This window comes from Danio rerio, chromosome 25 (genome assembly GCF_049306965.1).
Source record: "Danio rerio strain Tuebingen ecotype United States chromosome 25, GRCz12tu, whole genome shotgun sequence".
Classification (NCBI taxonomy): domain Eukaryota; kingdom Metazoa; phylum Chordata; class Actinopteri; order Cypriniformes; family Danionidae; genus Danio; species Danio rerio.
The window spans coordinates 33,598,891-33,617,625 of record NC_133200.1 but is presented as its reverse complement, the minus strand read 5'-3'; the positions used below and the strand labels follow the sequence as shown (position 1 = coordinate 33,617,625).

General features: G+C 38.9%; 2 protein-coding genes and 1 long non-coding RNA gene across 4 annotated transcripts in view; 1 reads left to right on the top strand and 2 right to left on the bottom strand.

Moving 5' to 3' along the window:
• tnni2a.1 (troponin I type 2a (skeletal, fast), tandem duplicate 1) overlaps nucleotides 1-697 on the bottom strand; it is a 20,608-nt gene extending 19,911 nt beyond the window's left edge. The window contains exon 1 of the mRNA XM_073942016.1: nucleotides 635-697. The gene's annotated coding sequence lies outside the window, so the exon portion shown is untranslated. The remainder of the gene's footprint in view (nucleotides 1-634) is intronic.
• Nucleotides 1-1,839, top strand: part of LOC141381011 (uncharacterized) — a 4,082-nt gene extending 2,243 nt beyond the window's left edge. Inside the window, exon 3 of the long non-coding RNA XR_012400492.1 lies at nucleotides 100-1,839. This is a non-coding gene — a long non-coding RNA (uncharacterized lncRNA). The remainder of the gene's footprint in view (nucleotides 1-99) is intronic.
• LOC101884923 (uncharacterized) lies at nucleotides 840-18,735 on the bottom strand. 2 transcript variants are annotated; one of them, XM_021470719.3, is made up of 5 exons: nucleotides 18,240-18,735; nucleotides 11,747-11,835; nucleotides 9,629-9,715; nucleotides 4,421-4,602; nucleotides 840-4,329 (listed from the first exon to the last, which is right to left on the bottom strand). In XM_021470719.3, the coding sequence occupies exons 1-5, from the start codon at nucleotides 18,260-18,262 to the stop codon at nucleotides 3,457-3,459; spliced, it is 1,254 nt and encodes a 417-aa protein (XP_021326394.1). In that variant the 5' UTR covers nucleotides 18,263-18,735; the 3' UTR covers nucleotides 840-3,456. The 2 variants fall into 2 exon arrangements, with proteins under 2 accessions (XP_021326394.1, XP_073799385.1); XM_073943284.1 differs by lacking the exon at nucleotides 18,240-18,735 and adding an exon at nucleotides 12,231-12,358.

Here is an 18,735-nt window from a genome sequence, read left to right as displayed (position 1 = left end):
CTCTTTGGTTTTCCCTCGCACAGGTAGAGTCTCTGGTCGTTACACTCTTCAGTCTTCACTCGCACGTGTCTTTACACTCTTCTGTCTTCATTCGCACAGGTAGATTCCCTGGTCTTTACACTTTTCCATCTTCATTCGCACAGGTAGATTCCCTGGTCTTTACATTCTTCCGTCTTCACACTTTTCGATCTTCACTTGCACATGTTGAATCCCTGGTCTTTATACTGTTCTGTCTTCACTTGCACAGGTAGATTTCTTGCTCTTTACACTCTACGGTCTTCACTCACACAGGTAGATTTCCTGCTCTTTACACTCTTCGGTCTTCACTCACACAGGTAGATTCCCTGCTCTTTACACTTTGGTCTTCACTTGTATGGGTAGATACCCTAATCATTACACTTTTTGGTCTTTACACTCTTTGGTTTGCACTTGCACAGGTAGACTTGCACTCTTCTGTCTTCTCTCACCCCAATAGACTCGCTGGTTTTTGCACTTTTGCACTGGTAGACCCGCTGTTCTTTACACTCTTTGGACTATGATTTTTTACTCAGTCTTTACACTCTTCGCTCTACACCCAAACAGGTAGGTTCTCTAAGTCTAACACTTCAGTTCTCACTTGCACAGTCAGACTTACCGGTCTTTAAAGATCTCACAAGATGGATCATAAAAACAGCAACTACAGATCACAAAGTGTCTCCTGGAAAAGAAAAAAAAGACATCACTCAACTCAAATTCCATGAACTAATAAAACATACAATAAATGGTTTACAAGTGATATTTACCTTCAGTATTACAGGACCTGCACGTGTATCCCACTCAAACATATGACAACACAGAACTCAGTGCATCAGATTCTCTTTAATAACATGTACAAATGCATTTTCTTCAAAAACGTGATACAGAAAATACATTGCCTCACATTATTCTGCTTTTTAACGCATTGAGAATGATTTTAGACCCATAAAGTTAACCTGAGAGTTCATATTGTTAGACCTTTACAGGGTAAGATCAACCATCCAAAAATAGATTTAAATAGACTAATGAATAAGAATAAAGCAACAAGAAATGTTCCAATTGAATCTAAATACAACTTTGCTAATGTCAGAAGCTAACTGCAGGCCCGTAGAAGGTAATGTTCACACTGATTGACGTCACCACCACACTGATTGCAGTACAGGCACTGTTCACTGTGAGCACTGCTATAAAACCTTTACAACAGCTTATTCAGATGGAACTGATCTCTGCCATACATCACAAAATTACACCAACAAAGAGCATTTCCTGAACATGTCAAAGCATAAAGACGACATTCTGTCTATACCTGATGAGTGCATACAGTGTGCGCGTGTGAATGTCACAATAATCACACTGGACAAGTTCAAACAAAAGGCACCAAAACTCAGAAGGGTCTTTCTTCACTAAACTGTGCACTAAATATCAAAATAGAAGAATCACTGCTGACAAGCGTAAGCCATGTCAAATATTTGAGAGCGGTTTTCCCATGAAGCAGACGTACGTCACCAAGACGCGTCGTTTTATATTTGTGGATAGATGTCAGCAAAAAAGTAATTCACATGCATCTGAAGTCTTTAAATGGAACTTTCCAGCATATACTGGATGCCAAGCAGCATGTTAGAAACTAATAAAATAAGACTGTTGCTGTTTTCATTTACAAAACCTGACACGATGAGCACCTGATGATGCACTGCTAGCATAGCTAACTTCACTGATTCATCAGATTCCAATGTTGTCAATCGATTGAATGGGCGTTATCAGTTGATAAATATGGGCCAAAAGGGGCCTTCTGCACCTACTAATAGGCTGTTATCATCCATCCACATAGTTAATCAGCTATAGATCACATTTGGCTGTGGCCGGAACTTAACGATAATTATTTATATTATTTATTAAATTTCCCATTAATTGTATTTTATTAATGTCTACACCAGGGGTGCCCAAACTCGGTCCTGGAGGGATGGAGTTTAATTATAACCCCAATCAGACACACTTGGGCAAGCTAATCAAGCTTTTACTAGGCCTTTTAGAAACATCCTTGCAGGTGTGTTGATCCAAGTTGGATCTAAAATCTGCATGACACCGGCCCTCCAGGGCCGAGTTTGGAAACCCCTGGTCTACTCTTACCCCCAACCCCAAATCCAACTGTCAGCGTAATGTAAAAACAAATCTGGATCTGGAGTCTTCTCTATTAGTATAGCTGATTAACCATGTTACAGCCTTCTGAACCTACCAGTAGGCACAGAAGGCCCCTACTGGCCCATATCTATCAGCTGATAACCACTGATAACAACCATTTAATCGAGTAATAACATTCGAAGCGTGTGACTGATTAAGATATCAAAATATTTGCTGCATGAAAGCATTTGCTTTTCAGATTTCCTTTCAGGAAACATCAAACAATTTGCAACAACTGAAGTAAACAAAAATGAATTCTCAATTAAATCAAATCCAGGGCGTCTTGGTGACATACATGTGGCTAAATGGCTAAATCAAAATACAATAGAATCCATGAACAACAATCATTATAGATAAACAAACATTATGATAAAAATATTTTGATCTATATTTACTATGCAACAATTAACCAAACTCAGTCACGTGTCGAACTTGTGCATTACCTTGTGGTTAGTGCAATATCAAGCTTTTGCAATTGAGCATTGCTCCACAATTCTGTTCGATTCATTGTCCAAATGCCAACAATCTATAAAAAGTTATAAAGTGGGCCAGTTTGAGTGCTTTTCACGATCACAAAATTCACATTTTCAAGCACTAAAATTAGTCAAATATGTTGAGTATTACACATTTAATAAAATACACGTAGTAAATGAAATGGCTCCTCATAGAGGACTACTCTTACTGTGTAGCTTTCATCCCTGGTTAAATGCAAAGAAATATATCAACCAACTGTCAAATCAGTGAAGAGGCCAACATAAATTGTGCTTTGAACTGCCAGACCCAAAGACTAGGTATGTTTAGTCTTTGATCGGTTAAAGAGAATAGTTGAGATATTTAGTCAATAGTATTCCTGTTACACACCAACTCCTCAGTAGTGGCATTTGTAGTCGTATGTGATCGTTTCATCTCCTGAGAGCCCCCACTACATTTCTTCCTCAGCATAAACCTGTACAGCATGGCTATGTACCCACGTGAATAAAAATAAATAGGAGATATTTTACCGGACAAATTCTGTTGTTTAGCAGCTGCACAAAGCATGTTTGTTCAGGTTTCATTTAGCCAGAAGCGAAATGAATGACTCAAACTCTTTCTGAAATTGCCACTTGAACAACTTCAGACAATCTTCACAGTTAGTACTCACACCGTGACATCCGGCTTAGTTAAAAATGCAACAAAAAGCTGCCTTTAACTGTTTACAAAGGGGAAAGAGAATCACAAAATTAAAAACGTTCAAAGAAAACTGAAGATCTCCAAGGTTCTCTATCAGGTCCAAGCCACTTTGCGGGAAATGGCCTGTTTAAAGCACTCTGGGTCCGTGTTCCCGCCTGGTCTCAAAGCTCTTTCAAGACTTACCAGAACATTCTGATGGGACTCACGAATGTTGACGGGGTGTTTGGCTCTGAGCAGCTCGTAGGCAGCAATAAGCCTCATGTTTTGTTTGACCATGAGGTACTGAATAATGCAAGTGGGGGCTAGGGAAAACCCATCCCGACAATGCACCAGCACTCGCTTCTTCTTCTCCGTGGAGGCATCGATGCACTCGTTGATGTCCTCAAAGCATCTGTGCTTAAGCGCAAGCCCTTCTTGGACAGTGTCCGGAAGGTCGCTCATGTCCACTTTGAGTCGAGACCAACTATGCTTGACACCCCTTGAACAAGTGCAAGGAATGACTCTTAAACAAGTCTCTCCAGGTAGGCTGCTCATGTCAATAACACTGTCGATGTTATTGCGGCACAACGTACGTCCGTTATAAGCCGCGTTCAGGTTGCCCACGTAAATGTAATCCGTAACCTTGGATATGACCGGTTCGGAGTACTGGAAATGCTCAGGGACACTCTGCTTGGGTTCGGGGGTCTCTGGGCCTGTCTTAGCACTGCCAGGCACAGCTCTGCGGCTGTAGTTGCGCATTTTCTTGGATCCGGAGCGGGAAGGAGGATTGGAATCGGATTCAGAGCTGCTGTTCCAAGGAGGGGAGAAAAGCGAAAAGCGACTGGAGGATTTGCTCTTGGTGAGGTGCTCCACTGGACTGGAGAGACCGGAGCTGGAGGTGGTGGTGGAGCCAGAAGCACAGAAGAGAGACGCTCTTTCCAGGGAACCTGTGCTGCTGGCTGCTCCGGCACTGTGGGCCTGCTCCATCTTATGAAAATAAAAAGTAAAATGCGGGTCTCAAAATGGGCCTTTTTAACAATGAGTTACAAGCTGCTGACTTGAAAGTACTTCCACTAACCTGAGCTTTGAGGTTGTTCTTCCATTCCTGGGTCTCCAGAGCTTTGAAGCGTCCATTGCTGTCTGAAGACACTGAGAGACACAGGGGCCGATGGGTCCTGGGGGGGAGCTGGGGTGTCAGGGCCATGGCAAGCGGCCGGGAGTCAGGCTGCTCGTTCCTACTCATCAGATCCGGACAGGAGCCTTCAAAACAAATCAAGGCAGTTCAGGTCAGTGAACAAGCAACTGAGCTTCTTCAAAGTTATGATTTTAGTCGTTTATATGGCTTTTTTTATTTTATATGACCGAAAAAGAATGGATCTGACAATTAAACTTTACAAATTCAACACTACCTGTATTGTCCACTTGATTTTGAGGAGTGTTGAGGAGTTAGGGTAGGGGTCACCAATCTCGGTCCTCAAGGGCCAGAGTCCCTGCAGGGTTTAGCTCCAACTTGCCTCAACACACCTGCCTGAATGTTTCAAGTTTACCTAGTAAGACCTTAATTAGCTTGTTCAGGTGTGTTTTATTAGGGTTGGAGCTAAAATCTGCTGGACACTGGCCCTCCAGGAACAAGTTTGGTGAACCCTGAGTTAGGGTTATGGTTATTCTTATAATCTACTGAATGGCCATTGTGTTCGTGCTCTTAACATACATGTCTCCAATGGCCATTGCTGGTATAGTCACATTTTAAAAATGTTAGTACAATTTGTATCAAAGCAGGTATTTTTCACAACACCAAAGGCTGCATTTACACTGCATGGTTCAAGTAAACCAATTCGGATTTTTTTTCTCTCATGTGGCACAGATCCCTTATAGCCCATGTATGTGTAAGCAGGAAAAAAATATCACATGGATTCTGATTTAATCAAATCAGATTCAGGCCTTGTTCATATGTGGAAATTTATATGATATGAATCGGATCTGTGTTCTCGAGTCTGCATTGTAAGTAGGTAGATCGGATTTTTACCTGTCAATGCGAGTCGCGCGTCATTAAAAACTGTAGCAAATGACGTCAACTGTGACGCTTTCATTTCAGAGCAGACTTCAGCAGAGTCCCAAACCTTAAATCTCATACACGAGGACTAACAAAGCGTTTATATTTTCATATAGCACAAGTATTTAAGCATGTTAAAGAGAAAGAGAGACAGCGCAACATCCCCCACGTAAACAATATAAACTAAAACTGTAGCATAAATCACATGCATAAATCACACCATGGAAATAACAAAGATGCTTACTGGTTTAAAGAAGCCTAGATTAAAAGAAGATGGGCAAACGAGAACTTTTTTGCCATAAATTATAGTAGAACAACTAGTCAAAAAGAATTTAAAATACGATACATAAATGAAAAAAAAAAAAAAGAGCACTCTTATTATCAGCTGTCAGTCAGCGCCCGCTCTTTTTTTTTCTAGTCATTGCGTCTTTGCCATGTACAGTGTAAATGTAGTCAATCGGACATGAGTCACGTTTAAAAGGTGATGTAAGCGGGTCATCAAAAAAAATAAATCAGATTTAGTCACAAAATCGGATTTAACCAACAAGATCCGCAGTGTTAATGCAGCCAAAGTGAACGCAGTAGCTTCAACACATCAGATGGACAACCGCTCAGTGAAACAAAAACATAGTTTCAGTCCCCGCATGAGAGGATGTACCTTTCCATACCTACAGGTGGAAACAGTCAGCTGTATCATTCCATAAAGGGAAACCAGAAGTAGCACTGCACACATACAGTACAAACCGTAAACAAAGCAGCTTTTAGATACCATTTTTACAGCACTTTTCACTCACAACAGAGAGGTTTGCTCGTGCAAATATGTCTGATAATCTCTATGATCTTTTTCTTGTTCCATTCTGACTAGCATTGTTTGATTAGTTTCGTCACTTCTGTTTTTTCCCCCTGTGCTCTGAATCATAGTTGGAACAGCCAAAAAGATCGATCTCTTTTGCCGACGACCAATATGATTCCACATGCCGATTCGGACAAAACCCCTAAAGCATGGCCCCTTCAAGATGCAATGTATGCAACCCACTTGATTTTTCTCTGTCATTAAGTGGTTCCAAACTAGAGTTTGTCTTCCATTGAACACAAAATTAAATAATTTGAAGAATATTCCAGTAGCTACTGAAATCCAAAACAATACTATGAAGATCAATTGCTACGATTCTTCAAAATACATTACTTTGTGGTCATCAGAAGACATAAACTCATAAAGGTTTGGAACAGAGTGCGAGTAACTACCCTTTTAAAACGTACAGTTACTTGATCTTAGATTTAAAACGGTGACCAAGTTTAAGATGTCGGACATGTTGATTGTGGACATTATGAAAACTCTTAATGTAAAACAGAGCCCCACTTCAGGCATGCTCTTAAGCGCTCAACAGGCTGATGAGAAACTGTGCTCAAGTTTCTCCCTATAAGGCACCAGGCTTGTCAGTCAGTGTGTGTGATTCAATGAGGACCCTCATTAATGGAGCTGAGAGTTTGTTTGATCCAGGACAACACGACTCAGGCACTAATACTCCCACATATGTCACTTCAGACAGCCATTCCATCGTTTTACTGTTCCACCAATTGACTACGTACATGTTTGTTAACACGACACAAAGCTAACCAGCAGTTGTGACAAAATCTGTTCAGCTGTGAATACATTTTGAAATCTGTGCTGGTGGTGAAAATAATAGTCGTTGTCAACGTTTCATTGTTATCCCTCTGAGGGGTTTGAGGACAACAAAAAAAAAACTTTTAAAAGCTTTACGCAATACACCACATTGAAAATGTATTATATACACAGTACAGATACCTAATACACCTTTTCGGAAAGGATACTATTGCCCCGTTTCCACTGAGTGGTACGGTACGGTACACTTTTATGGCTGTTTCCACTGTCAAAAGGCATACCAACCCGAACCATACCACTTTTTCTGTATCCTTCCCAAAGCGTACCAAACACAAGAAAGGGTACCCAAAGATGCAACTACACGCGCAGCTAAATGCTAATTGGTTACAGAGATACGTCATGAGCTCGTGTGGAGCTAGCCAGAATAAAAACAAAGGAACCACCATGGTTTTATACACAGCCGAAAGATTACACCATAATACTATATGCATATAATAACGAGCCATGGATGACCCGAGGTCAAACAAACCTTGTCGCTGTCTTGATGTACAGACACAAATATCTATATTTAATATAATAAACTTCTTGGGCTGACGATAATAACACGAGTGTGATTACTGAAGTGTCTCCGTCATCTGATTCATTCATAAAGACAAGGACAAACGCGAGAGTGAAGCGCAACAAGCCCGACAAAACACAGGAGCAAATTTTTTCAGCAACCTGAATCACGAACAAACTGCCGTGTTTACCATCGCCTTTTGGACTATTATGAACTCGGAATGACAGAATTACTCTCTAACAGAGGCACTACGTGCCGGTAAAGATTAAATACACAGAAGAGAGGTTTGCACTGACTGTGGGCTATGTTGCATGTTGTTTTTGAACCTAAATAAGGACTAAATGTATTCTGAGGGTAGTTTTTCTTTAGTTGGTAACATGTCGAGGACAGTAAGAGTCTGTGTGTGCTCATATATGTTGTATTTATTTTTTTAAGTTTATATATCTGCAGACGTTACAGTAGGCTATTTCGCACTGTCATTTATCTGCAGGTATAATCAAATCCTGTTCACAGAAAAGTTAAAAGTAATAAACATTTATACAGAAGTATTTATGTTTATAAAGCATCTGTCTTGAGAGAATTGCTTATCATATGATATGTGAACGACCCGTACAGCTTTACTGTAGACATTTATTCGAGGGAGAATGACGTCGACTGAAACTTTCTGTCGTACACCACCCCCACTAAAAGGGTAACCTTGGTAGTGTAAACGCAAGCCTGATAAAGGTGACCCGTACCATACTGTACTGTACCAGTCAGTGGAATCGGGCCATTATTACTGTATAACTGGAGTTTAACTATGTTTTATACTGTCCTCATACAATGGACAACTCTCTAACTTCTCTGATGTAATAACGTGCATGCAATTTTGGCTATTGTGCTAAATTCCTCCTAATTTAGCTATTTTTAAGTTACTTTACTCTTAGTAAATGCAGTACAAACAGAAAACTAGGTACTGAAGGCAAAAATGAATTATCAATACAGTTAATATTATGGATCCAATTAAAACATTTGAGTCACTTAAAAGATAAGAAAATAAAAAGTGTCAAAAAGAAGTCACATTTTGGTGTCAGCATAATTATTGTAAATGTAATGTAATTACTTTAGTTTTTCAAATGATCTCTGAAATTCAAATGTCAATATGTAGCTGCTTTAGAACAATAGTTATTGTAAAAAAGCTTTACAAATAAACTTGAACTGAATTTTAATTGAAGTTCTGTTGGCATTTAGACGGTAAATACTCTAAACTATACTATTTACATATAGTTTTTTATAGTAAGTACCTCATTTTTAATATATATTTACAAGCAAGCACATTTTGCTTATTAACCAAGATTAATTCTGAGCAGTTTCTGAACTACCGCATTATTCTTTTTAATGTATAGAATACTCTAAGTTTATTCCCAATCATTACCCAACTCCTATGAAAATTTAACACACCAAGACATTTAACAGAAACTGACCTAAATGTACGGGAGAGTAAAGTATGTTATAAGAATATTATATATATATATGTGTGTGTGTGTGTGTGTGTGTGTGTGTGTGTGTATATATATATATATATATATATATATATGTATATATATATATATATGTATATATATATATATATATATATGTATATATATATATATATATATATATATATATATATATATATATATATATATATGTATGTATGTATGTATGTATGTATGTATGTATGTATATATATATATATATATATATATATATATATATATATATATATATATATATGTATATATATATATATATATATGTATATATATATATACGTATATATATATATATATATATATATATATATATATATATATATATATATATATATATACACACAYATATATATATATATATATATATATATATATATATATATATATATACACACATATATATATATATACACACACACACACACACACACACACACATATATACATATATGTGTGTGTGTGTGTGTGTGTGTATATATATATATATATATATATATATGAAATTCTGTTTTGTATTGAAATTCAGTTCTTACCAGTGGCACATGCTGAGCGAGAAATGGGCTGGAGATGCAAACGATTGCGAGTCTTGAGAGAGTTGAGCAGATTTTTTGCAATCATGCCTGAATGAAATGGAAGGAAATTGATTAAATCAGAGAAATTCGGATGTCGTCTAAATCAGAATCAAATCACTAGTAGGTTAAGTGGAAAAGGTAGTTGTGATTTTTTACCCATGATCTCTAGAAAAGAACATATCATGGTTCACAGATGTAGCATAACCAAATAGCTATTAAAAATACTGAAACATTACATGTGAATTTTTTTTTTAACTTTGCATCTCAAAAGTTATGCGAGATTATTTTGCCGAGACCTTGCTCATTAAAAATATTTATCTGAAATGTTCTTATTTGTTGCAGTAATTATAAAATGATTATGAATTATTATAATAAAATAAAGATTTATTTATTTCTATGACCTCCAGTTCTCGTTCATTCCATTTTCCCCCCAAATGTTTTTCATGGCCAGGGCTTTACAATAACACCCGCCAAATGCGGGTAGATTTCAGCTTTGGCGGGTTAGACAGACACCTCCACTAGCCACTTTGGCAGGTTGAAAATAATTTTTAAATTGTGGTTTTCTTAAAAGCAGGGTTCGACTATAAGAATGACCCAATATGCGTGCAAATGTGATCTTAGAATAGAGAAACAGTACGACTAACAAAAAAATTGCATTCGCACGAGCAGAAGAAAGCAGATGAATACTGAATGAGAGGATAATCACTGGCCCTAAAAGCTGATGTTGCGCGCGACTGTTTAAAGCGCGTGCGCGCTCCTGTTTTGAAGCATGCGTGCCTGGAACGCAACTGTGATCGGATCTCTTTCAAATAGTCAGGCAAAAAAAGTAATGCTAATGCACACACAGTCTTGCTGCTTTCAAGAGCTCCAAATATGTCTTTTTGTAAGCAGCACCGGTTGCTTTCGCTTTGAACAGATGATTAATTGGTCTTAACCGTGTGATCATCCTTTCATTATCACACAGTATGTTTTTCACTTGCTTTCTTTTGCTTACAGTTATTTTTGTTTATATGGTTTAATTATCATTTTTTACAACAATATTGCTTTAATATGAGATGAACTCTGACCTTTAGCGAGGACAGATTACTGTGCATACTTTTGATAGGCTACATGGACAATAATAATTTTTTTAAAGTCAATTACTTTTCTTTTTTTTTTTTTTTTTAGAAATTTTTTGTTAAATAAAAAGTATAGTATACAGCGATATTTAGCTTGTTTAATTTTTAAAAATGACTTACCATTTTCATTACACCCTTCACCTGTTTCAAACATTTATGGTTTTTTTTTTCTTTTAAATGAACACAAAAAGAATATTATTTATTAACTCCTGTAGTATTAAAACAAGTGAAGTGTGAGTAAATAGTGAGTAAATTTGAATCTTTGAGTAAACTGTCCCTTTAAAGCCTGTGACTGTTTGAACATTCAATATTTCAGAGTTTAAAACATCCGGCCACAATACATTTTTTGTAACTTAAATAAAGATGAAATAATATACAATGACGACTATGCAGTGCTGATTATTCAATATCTGTACCCGAATGGTGAAGGCCTGAGAACTCATTCATTCATTTTCTTTTCGGTTTAGTCCCCTTATTAATCCGGGGCCGCCACAGCGGAATGAACCGCCAACTTATCCAGTAAGTTTTTACGCAGCGGATGCCCTTCCAGCTGTAACCCATCTCTGGGAAACATCCACACAAAGGAAACCCACGCGAACTGACCCAGCAGAGGCTCGAACCAGCGACCTTCTTGCTGTGAGGCGATCGTGCTAACGTTACTGAACCACCATGAAGCCCTACTTTGAATATTCAGTCTGAAAATGCATACATTAGCACTATTTATTGGCTGTGAGCATTGATGTACTCTGATAGTCATTGGCTGCTTATATGATTTCCCCATCTATAATCTGCAAAGAATACTTTTCTGAAATGACAGTATTAAGGAGAAAGAATGAGCATGCAAATATAAACCCAACATTACATCAATAATAACAATTAGGCATCTTATTATAAAGATAGTATAAAGAAACACAATCCTTATTCTGTTTGTAAAGGGCATCAAGTTTCAAGCAAATCTCACCATTTTGTTTGGGATGCTCTTTCTTATCCAGCTGCTGAGGTGCCATGATGTCTCTGCTCCATTTTTCCAACGTTTCCATCTTCCACCCCCTGTAAACAATTGAGATAACATTGGCAATCACGTTGGAGTCTGAGCATAAGTGCTATTTACAGTGTGAGGCTTGCATATGCTGGTCAGATCAGATGTGTGACTGCAGTGAAGGGACAGACAGACACCCCCGCACTCTAGCATTCCAGGACTTCAGTCTGTTACACAGATATATGGCGTGATTTCACCATCAGACGCTCTTTTCCTGCTGTCGAGTGCAGGCGTGATTATATAAACGCGCATTGAACGGCTCGACTCAAATCAGCACTGCGTTAAATGAGCGTTTATGCCTCATCATATCTGTGTGTGTGTGTGTGTACAGCTTCAGCCAGATGGATGTGCGGTATGAGTGCATGCACGAGCCTCTAAACGCCAGAGTAATAAACACAATACACACATGCAGCACATGTAGAACATTTACGAGCGGAAAACATATTAAACATCAGATTGTTTTAAACAAACCCCAGCCATTCATCTTTGCAGCGCTCAGCTGAATGAGGCTCACGTGGACAATTGACGTCACGCAAGCGACGAGCTGCGACTCGTGGGAAATGTAGTTGAGTTGTTGCCGCAGAAGTGGGTTGACGATTAGCATGCTTAGCTGGAGCTTTAAAAATAAATGTATGTAAATGTATTAAAGTTAAAGCTTATTTTTGTAAGTAGGGGAATACTGGACAAATTAGCTTTAGCAATATAAAATGTGGTGACATTGTGGCTCAGGGGTTAGCACCATTGAGGGTAATGCGTTACTAAAGTAGATTACAGCAGGGGTGGCCAACCCTGTTCCTGGAGCGCCACGTTCCTGCAGATTTCAGTTGCTACCCAAATCAAACACCTGAACCAAATAAATAGGACCTGAACACCACGTGATAGTTACAGGCAGGTGTTTGATATGGGTTGCAACTGAAATCTGCAGGAAGGTGGCTCTCCAGGAACAGGGTTGACCACCCCTGTATTACAGTAAAGTATTACTTTTTCCTGTAATGCAGTAGTGTAAGGCACTACATTTTCAGTAATATTTTACTCTTTACATGTTCAGTAACGCTTGCGTTACAACAAACTTATGTTGCTAGACATAACAAATAAAAAAATACAGCAAGTAAGTTCTATTTCCTGTTCGTGGTTAGTGAATATACGCGTGTGTTGTCGTCAATCTTCCTCTATGGCGTAATTTCACTGACAAATGTCGTAAGCGCAGTATTACAAGTCGAGAGCGTATTCATGTAATACAAGCAAGCAATTTCCTCTGTTCGTGGACAAAACTGCTCGCGAACTCCCAAATATACGCTGCCCGCGCGCCTTACTTCTCGCGCACACTCAAAACACTGGCTGCTTACGTGCGAATGATGTGCTCTTCCTCCGTCAGATGATGCAGACTCAATTTGTGCATTGTTTCCTCTTTTTGTGCTTTTGCTCTCCAGAGATCCTCTTGTAATATTGGTTATCCCAAGAATTGATATGGTTTATTACTACACTATTTATTAACAATACATGAAAAAACTAAAAGGTTAAGGTAAATTCTATAATAATTACTAGTGTTTTGACGTGTTAGGTATACTGCCTAGTGCCTAGTAGCCTATTATTTACAACTTGTTAATGAATGTTTCAGCATACTCTAGTATTAAGAATAATGAACTTACAAAATTAAATACAAAGTGTAGTTTTACTACAGTTAAGTGTGGTGAATTGTAGTATAATATACCTTATATTGGAAAAAAAAACAGCACTGGGTAATTTGTTTATATTACACTTGTTGTGTTACCATATAGTATTACTACAACTGATTAATTGAAATACTGTAGTACGGTTCAAAACACTTCATGCTAATATACAGGTTCAGGGGCCCTGTGGAACAGCTTCTCCTCAAAATGAAGAGGATGACAGGGAAATTTCCTACAAAATCTCATCAACAATGTGGAAGACAGCAAAGCTTTTTCATGTTTTTGTAGTTGCTATGATAGTGACATTTGTTTGAAGAGGGAGTAGTAAAGTAGGCTATAATACCTTATTGAGTTTTGTCATTTTACAGTGTTAAGTTTTAATTCTGTAGTTACTGTATTTTGGTGATAGTAGCCTCACTAAAAAGTAATATAAGAGGTATGTAACATATTACAATTTTGAGACAGTAATATTGTAAGGTAAGGGATTACTTTTAAATAAGTTACAAGTAATATGTAATGTATTATAGTTTGGAAGTAGCTTGCACAACACTGGTTAGCACTGTCGCCTCACAGCAAGAAGGTTGCTGTTCGAGTCCTGGCTGGGCCAGTTGGCATTTCTGTGTGGAATTTGCATGTTCTCCCAGTGTTCACGTTTTTCCTCCGGGTGTTCTGGTTTCCCAGAATTGTATGATGGCACAGCGGCAGTCAAAATGGTCAAAATATTAAAAAAATGACAGAGGCAGCCACGCATATTTTCATGTTTTAAAACCACGAGTAAAGCTGATAATGCAGACATCCCAAGTCTCCCGGAAGTTCCACAAGTCTCCTGCAAAAGCATAGAGACTCCTAGATGCCAAAATCTCCCTTGCGAAAATCGCGCATCTCCCTCCCAGTCCTCAAATACGTCGCGCACCCCTCACCACCGCATCTCTCCTTGCTCTTCAGACACGTCGCACACACTCCACCACCCGCAATCCCCGTCTTCACATAAGTCCTGCACCACCTGTTCTTCACATACGTCGCGCAACACCCCAAACCCCCTTTCACATTCTTGCAACCTACCGCAAATCATCTCTGTCTCTTTCTGAATTGACTTTTCCCAAAATGGGATGTCCAATAATAAGCTTGATCAAGCGAGATCTTGAGAAGATGAAACTGCGTGAATGGAAGACAGGAGCAAAGTGATCCCAAGTCAGCAGGAAAACATGACAGAAGAGTTAACTGCGGGTGTAACGGAGGCCAGCCAGTAGGTGCTGTGCAGGTAAACCTCACTCCTCTGGTCTTTAGCCTGCTTGTTAGAGCAACAGACTCCCATGTGGAAAGTTGCTGATTCGATCCCAGCTCGGAGTGGGTTGGGCGGTGTAGGAGAGGCGGGGTTAAACAGGCTCATCTTGAAGATTAGACTGAGTGAGTCATTTATTCAATTTTTTTGTTTTTCACATGGCACATAATGGTGAAGTGAACTGAATAGTGATTGTTTATACGATTTATGTTTGTAGCTGCATGTTTTTATGATCCATGACTGACCTATAACATTATATGGCACAAAGTAATAAAAGACTGTTCAGAAATGTGATGCTTTTTTTTGCACTATCACCATTTAATGACGTCTTTTCCCGGCAGGGCCGGAGTGGGACACCTTTTCAGCCCTGGAGTTTCAAGCCTCAGACCGGCCCACCTCAGTTCACGACTGTCTATATTAAAATAAGGTCATTTCCAAATCAGTTTCTAAAGACACTATTACGTCTTTTTTTGAGAAAACAGCTGTTTTAGAACTTCAAATGTTTAACAACCCTAACAGTATTATATGTCTTAACAATAAAAATGAAAACAAGTAATTTCTCTAATGAGGATCGAACCCAGGTCCGCGGCATCATAACCTAACATGCTAACCACTGGACCACAATAGATAAATTTAAATTTAAAAAGTGTGACTGCTGAGAGCAACAGATTCTGGAGCTAGGGACACCGGCCCTCGCAGGCAAAAAACAGACCGGCCCACCGGGAATTCTCCTGGTCCTCCCGATTAGCCAATCCGGGCCTGTTTCCCGGAAAACTGAAATTGTGTGGTGGACGTTGGTCACGATAACATTTATTTCCTGGTTTCGTTCCTGGAATTATTCATTTACAAATAAAGCACTGGCTAGAGAGATGTTGAGGTGCCATGATGGCTCAATTTGTGTATCTCTCTGCTGATTCTTTTAATATGTTATATTGTTTTATAAATTCGGTACTGAAATTATTTTAAAAAATGTAAATTTTCCAATAACCCATAGCATTCACCAGTGCTCAACAGAAACGACTGTGATTGACTGTGAAGGTCATCAGTTCACCGCACTTCACCGATGTTTACGGAGTGCAAACAGAGAGCAATCAACTGATCTTCGCGGTTTTAAAATGCTCCAGTCTCCGTATATCTGTGTTTGCACTCTGTGAAAAGCGTTGAACTGATGACCGTCACGGCTTATCACAGTCGTTTCTGTTGAGCAATGGTTAATACTATGACAAATCAGCCGTTTAAGAACGCGCTCAGCTGCACTTAAAGGTTAGGGGGAAATGGATGTTTTTAGAATGTCAGTACAAGGACAACACTATTACAGAAAACACGAGGATGTGCTACAGAGGACTGCATTGTTTTATCACTCACCGGGTTACTTAGGCTGAAGCAGGGAAGCGTTGTCACGATGTTTACCTGGTGCCATGAACTAAAGCCTAGGAGGACACTCAAGCGTTTAACTCTTAAAGAGATTGTGATTTTGTTTGATGCCTAATATGCTATTAATTGTTTAAGTAAAAGGTAACTGGATGATAGTAAAGGGCACCTATAGTGAAAAATCTACTTTTCAGGCTGTTTGGACAGGCATGTGTGTAGGTATAGTGTATAGACCGTCATATTAGGGTGATATAAAACACACACAGTCCTTTTTTTATTTTTTATTTAACAACATAAAAACGGTGAACCAATTGGAGCTGTTATTAGATCGACCGCAAGTTGATGTAGGAGTGCGGTCCCCCCGCCCACCAATATTAATTGACAGCCGCGCGTCACCAGATCCTCAGTCCACCATTTTCAGAGTGAAAGTCAAAGCGATGTCACTAAAGGGAAGACCCTTGCTCTATTTTTAGATGTAAAGCTCATTGAGCTCAACACAAGATCAACATTCTCCACATGATTGCTGTAATCGGAATTATTGTTTGTAACTTAGTTTGTTTGTAGGTAGGTTTGCAAACATGTGTACTTTTCATTGCGTCTACCTTAAACTTCAGCCGTTTTTTCACAGAAGCTCCCTGTGATCTTACTAGGTGCAGCTGTAAAGTGTGAGCTTTCTGTCAGGGTACACACAACGGCACTTCCAGCCAGGGGCTGCCCAGCCACATTTCGGGACACTTCATATTGCTGCCGCGCCACAGAGCTCCATCTGAATAGTTTCATTTTAAATAACATGTGAATGAGCATGTCTGGTGTTCCGTGTCGCGGCTCTGAGTGGCGCAACTGCAGACATCCCAATTTGGAAAAAGTCATTTCTGGGGGATACAGAATTGATTTGCGGGAGGTAGCGGATTAGTGGGTGCTCAAAGAGCCAGGGGGGAGGGGATTTGAGTAGTGAGCGACGTATCTGTGAAGGGGGGCGTGTGCGCGCGAGACGTACTTGAAGAGCGGTGGGGGTGAGTTGTGCGCGACGTACCTGAAGAGCTAGTATGGGTGCAGTGGAGAGAGGGGTGTGCAACATATTTTAGGACCGGGCAGGAGATTATCATTCATTTGCGGGCATCCGGTAATGTCTATGCATTTCAGGGATACTCCCGCAACTTCCGGGAGACTTGGGATGTCTGCATCTGGTGCCTCAGTCAAAGTTAATTCAGTGCGCATGGTTATTAGTTTTGGTGTACAAGCTCGGAAATTTAAACTAGCAGTTGGCTGTAACAGTTAGCTGTTGTTGTTATTGTAATTACAATACATTCAGTTAAATAGACTTAAGCATTCATTTTGTTGTTCAAGCGTAAAACGGTATGAAAGACTGTTGTAACAACTACCGCTGTCATTAGCAACAGGCTAACGCAGAAATTACATTGAAAATACTGGGGTAAAATAAACTGTCATATTTTAAAGACATGACAGGGGGAAATTGGAATTTAATGTTGTGCGTCGTGTCTGATCTAAGACCCACTTCATATCGTATACCTAACAGGCAGTGAATTTGAAAGAAATCAGATCTTAAATGGAACAGTTTTGTAATGGAAAGATAGGTCACCAGAAGCTGCCGGGCTGCCTGGCTGAAAATTAAAAGTCCATGTGCATATAGCCCATTATGGATTTTGGAGACACTTAAAAGATAATAAAAATAAGAAAATAAAAATTGTCCGAAATAAGTCAAATGTTTATGTTGCAATAAGTGAAGTAATCACTTCGATGTTTCAAACAGCCTCTGTGAAATTAAAATGTGAAAATATGGTCAAAGTAATTTCCCATTGTCATTTAGCAAATTAGCACAACAGATATATTAATGTAAAAATGAAACAACATACAAACATGAAACTATAAGTTACCACATAAAATTGTTTTACATTTTAAATGAGAAAACTTATCGCTGACAAATACTTCAGGCTTAGTGGCGTACAGTATCCACATTTGAGTTTTACTGTACTGTAGATACAATGAAGTAGCTCATTTTCCATTTTCAATGCACTGTACTGAAGAAAAATACCCATTTTTATTCAAATATACATAAATTCAATTGTCTTACCTTGTTTTGTTGCAGACATTCATGTCAGAAAGCTGAATCAACTTGTAATGCTTGTTATCTGTGCTCACAGTCACTCATGAGAGAGCTCTCTCTCTCCCTCTCTCTTCTTATGCTTTAATGAACAGCTTCAGATTCATTAAAGTAACTAGGAAACACATCGAGGTTATGATGTCACATGCACCTCCATCAGTTCTTCCCAACTACAAATTAATATTAGAAACAGAAATAACCAGCATTATTGTTCTTTGAGAGTTAGAGGTCAACAAACCCAATCAAATCAAAAGACGATCTGATCCGACAACTCAACAAACGTCGTCGAAATGAAAAGCTGCTTGGTAACAGACCCCCATATATGCAGGATAAAATGTGGCTCGGTGGGTGGGACTGTATAACGCTGTATTTACATGATAAAGGCTCGGCCTGTGCTCCTCTGCCATTCAATTGCATGCAAGATCTGAATTACCTATGACCTGCTTTTCTCATCTGCTCGAGTCCT